Consider the following 4,308-nt stretch of genomic DNA (forward strand, 5'->3'; position numbering starts at 1 on the left):
AAAGAAGATGAAAAACGCCTCCTCGGCCACGAATTCGAAGGTGAAAGACGTTTCCACGGCCACGAACTCGAAGGTGAAAAACGTCTCCTCGGCCAAGAATTTGAAGGTGAAAAACGTCTCCTCGGCCACGAGGATGAAAAACGTTTCCTCAGCACGAACTCTAAGAAAGTAAAAATAAAAAATAAAAAAAATAAATAAATAAAGCCTCTTGGCCATGAAATCGGACGCGAATTGCTCTCCTGGCGGCGGCGCGACCTCCTCCATAATCAATCGTCTACGCGGCGTCTTCGGGATGCCATTATGTCGTGGCATTTCGGGGGATGCGTCGCAGCGAGGGCGCCCGTGAATGGGTGAGGAATAGCCCGCGTCTGGCGTGTCTGCGGCGCGATTCCTCAATGTCTTCGCGTCAAAGTCATCACTCATGTCCCCTTTTCGCCCCGAGGGAAGGGGGCGCTCGTGCGTGCGTGTGTGTGTGTGTGTGTGCGTGTGTGTGTGTGTGTGTGTGTGTGTGTGTGTATGCGTATGTGTGTTAATTAATGTGATTGGTTTTCACACAATAACGTAAAATCGTGATAAAATTAACAAAATAATTGTCAAATGTAATTAATAATCTGTTGTTTTTATATTCTAGAATGTCATTTAATTCCAGTTAATGATAAGGATGGTAAACATTAAATGTCACCCCACGACTTGAATACTTGTTCCTCAACCGACACTGTCCCCGATGCTAAGGGACTAACTTGATGCCTCGTCAGGGACATGAGACTAATAGACTGAATATAAGCAGGAAAAAAATTGTTTGTTGACATGTATGGCCAGATTTCACGTTGGGGTTAATCTCATCATAATATTTCTTTGCCACAAATGCAATCCAAATGAATAACACTCAAATGTCGAATTGGACGCATGAATAATAAACTAGGCTCGTTATCCATATTTATTGCATTCGAAAAATATTTGTAAATATTGGTGTAACAAATCACTCCTCATTATACACGAAGATTGATAGCAATACCCAAAATACATACTATGTGTGTGCGCATATCTGTGTGAGTGTGAGTATGTGTGTGTGTGTGTCTATGTCTGTCTGTGTCTATGTCTGTCTGTGTCTATGTCTGTCTGTGTCTGTATCTGTGTGGGAGTGCGTGTGTGCGTATTGCTAGTGCGTGAGTGTATAGAGGTATGGCTGAAATAGTTTCAGGTTTAAGCCAATATCTAGCAGAAACGGTCGTCGCCGCAGCGTCCAAAGCGCCACATCCTTGGCGTTTACACGAGCGTGTATCGTGCAGAGAAGCCCTTCGACCTTTTCCCGCCGGCGAAGGCAACGTTCACCTGATTCCCGTCCGAGATAACGTTGGCCGACCTGTCGGCGGCGCAGAAGAGGGCGCTGTTGTCGGGGAAGTACTTGGCCGAGCCGGATTTGTCGACCGCGATGTAGGAGTTAAGGCATTTCTTGTCCCGAAGACGAATCGTGGCAAAGTCCAGCTGGATTCGCTTTCCTTCGGGGGCCTGCACGAGCGAAAATAAAGGAAGGTGATTTTACATCATGGGAATAATAGAGGGTTTTAATCTTAATACGATATACACAATCAGATAATCATAATCAGATATCATACGAAAAGGAAACACTCACGAACAAGAACAGTCAGTGGTTCCACATTGCTTACCACAATCCACCATTCGCACACAGTATTCTTCTTGTACTTCCTCGGGTATCTCGGGCTCTGGATGACGCCCGTCGCGTCGTCCTCGGTGAGCTCGATGACGCGATGGCAACCCGTCTTCTGCCACGTGATGCCAATGTCGAAGCCCACGTCCGTTTTCGAGGCATCGGTGACAAAGCTGACGTTTATGTTCAAATTGGGCACCACCACAGCGCCTTGTTTGCCTCCGCAGAGCCTGGGAGGGGAAAAAGGAACCAGGATGAGATGTCCGTTCAGTAACCATTCCTTCAACAGGAGCTGCTTACAAATGGAATTTTAGATAGTATCACTGTATTCACGTACAGCATAAAACCAAATATACAAATGATTTGTATTTTCTTCCTTTCCTTCCTGCTCCCTCCTACTGATCATTCCTTTGCTTTCCTGCCTCCTAATCGTAAATGGTCAAATTTGCATGAGGACAAAGTATAAAAAATTACACATTATTGTTAGCATTAAATCTTAGTTCAGGTCTTACTTTACGGTCCTGTTGTAAGGAATCTGAATGCCAACAAAGTCGACGCATCTCCTGCGCTTCTTCCCCTGCAGCTGGAAGGTGTTGAGCTGGAAGGTGGTCGTGTACGGTGAGGGCTGCAAGGAGAAACTGCATCAGCTGGTGTAATTGGATCCCAAAATGGGTCACCTACAACCGATATAGCCATTGATGTGTGTGGCAAAAGAAAACAAATATTAGGGCATTCGAAATTCTTACGGCGCTTCCAGTAAGTCCGCAGCGGAAGTTGTTTGGATAGTTTTCAGAGCCGAAGTTCGGCGAGCGCCAAGACACTCCTTGAGCGGTCGAGGTTAGCGAACAGCGTGGAGAAGATGGTGGAGCGGTTGTTGCCTCAGTAGTTGGTGCCACAGTAGTTGAAACCTGTGTAGTGGGTGCTTCGGTACTTGGTCCCTCGGTACTTGTTGCCTCAGTAGTTGGTGCCTGTGTAGTGGGAGGCTGGGTGGTTGGTGCCTGTGTAGTGGGGGGCTGAGTGGTTGGTGCCTGTGTAGTGGGAGGCTGAGTGGTTGGTGCCTGTGTAGTGGAGGCTGGTGGTTGGTGCCTGTGTAGTGGGGGCTGAGTGGTTGGTGCCTGTGTAGTGGAAGGCTGAGTGGTTGGTGCCTGTGTAGTGGGAGGCTGGGTGGTTGGTGCCTGTGTAGTGGGGGGCTGAGTGGTTGGTGCCTGTGTAGTGGGAGGCTGGGTGGTTGGTGCCTGTGTAGTGGGGGGCTGAGTGGTTGGTGTCTGTGTAGTGGGGGGCTGAGTGGTTGGTGCCTGTGTAGTGGGAGGCTGGGTGGTTGGTGCCTGTGTGGTAGTTGCGGAATTGCAGTTAGGGTCATCTACAAAGGTGACATCTGCTGACCAACCAGACTCGGTATTGGACCTTGTGTAGAACATGAGGATGATCTCGTTGGTGGTTGACGTGACCGAGGTTCCCGGGGCGATCTCGGTCCCGCAGTAGCTGTCGGTGGATCCATTATGAAAATAAACATTCACATATGATGAAGATTGCTATCCCAATAAAAAAACACAGAAAATACTCGATGGAAGTCACCGGGAAACCATTCATCGTGGACTGCAATGTCAAACAGAACTTACAAGTTGCCATCAAAGCGGTTGTTGGTTCGAATCTCCAGCTGGTCCCACCTCTTGGAACAGGAAGCCAACCTGAAGGCGGTGAAGGTGACTCTGGGCAGCTTACACTCGGGCGCCACGATCCACTTGGCGCAGGTCAGCCCTGTTTGAGACGACCGGAAGGAGAATGGGAGAATGGATATTGAATACTGATGAATCCCCTCTATGATCTAGACACTGTATGTAAACGTGCATTCACATATATGTGTGTGAGTTTGTTCATAAATGTGTATATGTATGTAAATACATGCATATACATGCATAAATAAATATATAAGTATATGTATGTATATAAATATATATGTATATATACATACATATGTACATATATACATACATATTTGTATGTATATATATATAATATATTATATATATATATATATATATATATATATGCTTACATATATTTGTTTACATATGCATATATATGTGTATGTATATATGTGTGTGGTATGTATATGTATATGTGTGTAGGTATGTATATGCATATATATTGTGTGTAGTTATGTGTGTGTGTGTGTATATGTGCATGTATATATGCATATATTATAGTCTGTAATTATTTTCTATCAGGATTCAAAGGTAATGAAAATCTAGTACAAACCATAATACATACCATAAGGATAGTTGTTCGGGTAGTTGGGTGAGGTGACCGTGGTAGGGCTCGTGATCTTCTCACTGCAGTCACCGCGTTGCGAAGCTAAAAAGCAAAAACAAAATTTATTTTTTACAATATTATTTTAGGTGCATGCGTGTTTGTGTTAGAATGCTTATGGAATGTAATCTTACCAAAATAATCCTGCCCAAGGGTTTCGCATGAGGACCCCGTTGTTCCTGCCGGACACACGCATGCGCAGTTTGCGCCAAGGTAACCCGTTCTTGCAGGTGTCGCTGCTAATCCGCACTTCGCCACCCACTTGTCTGCTCAGCGAAGAAACCAGAGAATATCCTCCTGACTTGTCCTTTAAAACCATTTAAAACAAC

General features: G+C 45.5%; 1 protein-coding gene across 1 annotated transcript; it reads right to left on the bottom strand.

Moving 5' to 3' along the window:
• Positions 1–923: 923 nt before the first annotated feature.
• LOC119573218 (zinc metalloproteinase nas-38-like) lies at positions 924–4,196 on the bottom strand (the record flags this gene model as incomplete). The annotated part of the gene is given in 7 exon segments (XM_037920330.1): positions 924–1,509; positions 1,668–1,899; positions 2,182–2,294; positions 2,416–3,151; positions 3,289–3,427; positions 3,941–4,024; positions 4,114–4,196. Coding segments are annotated over 7 exon segments (1,630 nt in total), but the record flags the coding sequence as incomplete, so codon positions are not given.
• Positions 4,197–4,308: the final 112 nt, after the last annotated feature.

Source organism: Penaeus monodon, chromosome 5 (assembly GCF_015228065.2).
Source record: "Penaeus monodon isolate SGIC_2016 chromosome 5, NSTDA_Pmon_1, whole genome shotgun sequence".
Lineage (NCBI taxonomy): Eukaryota > Metazoa > Arthropoda > Malacostraca > Decapoda > Penaeidae > Penaeus > Penaeus monodon.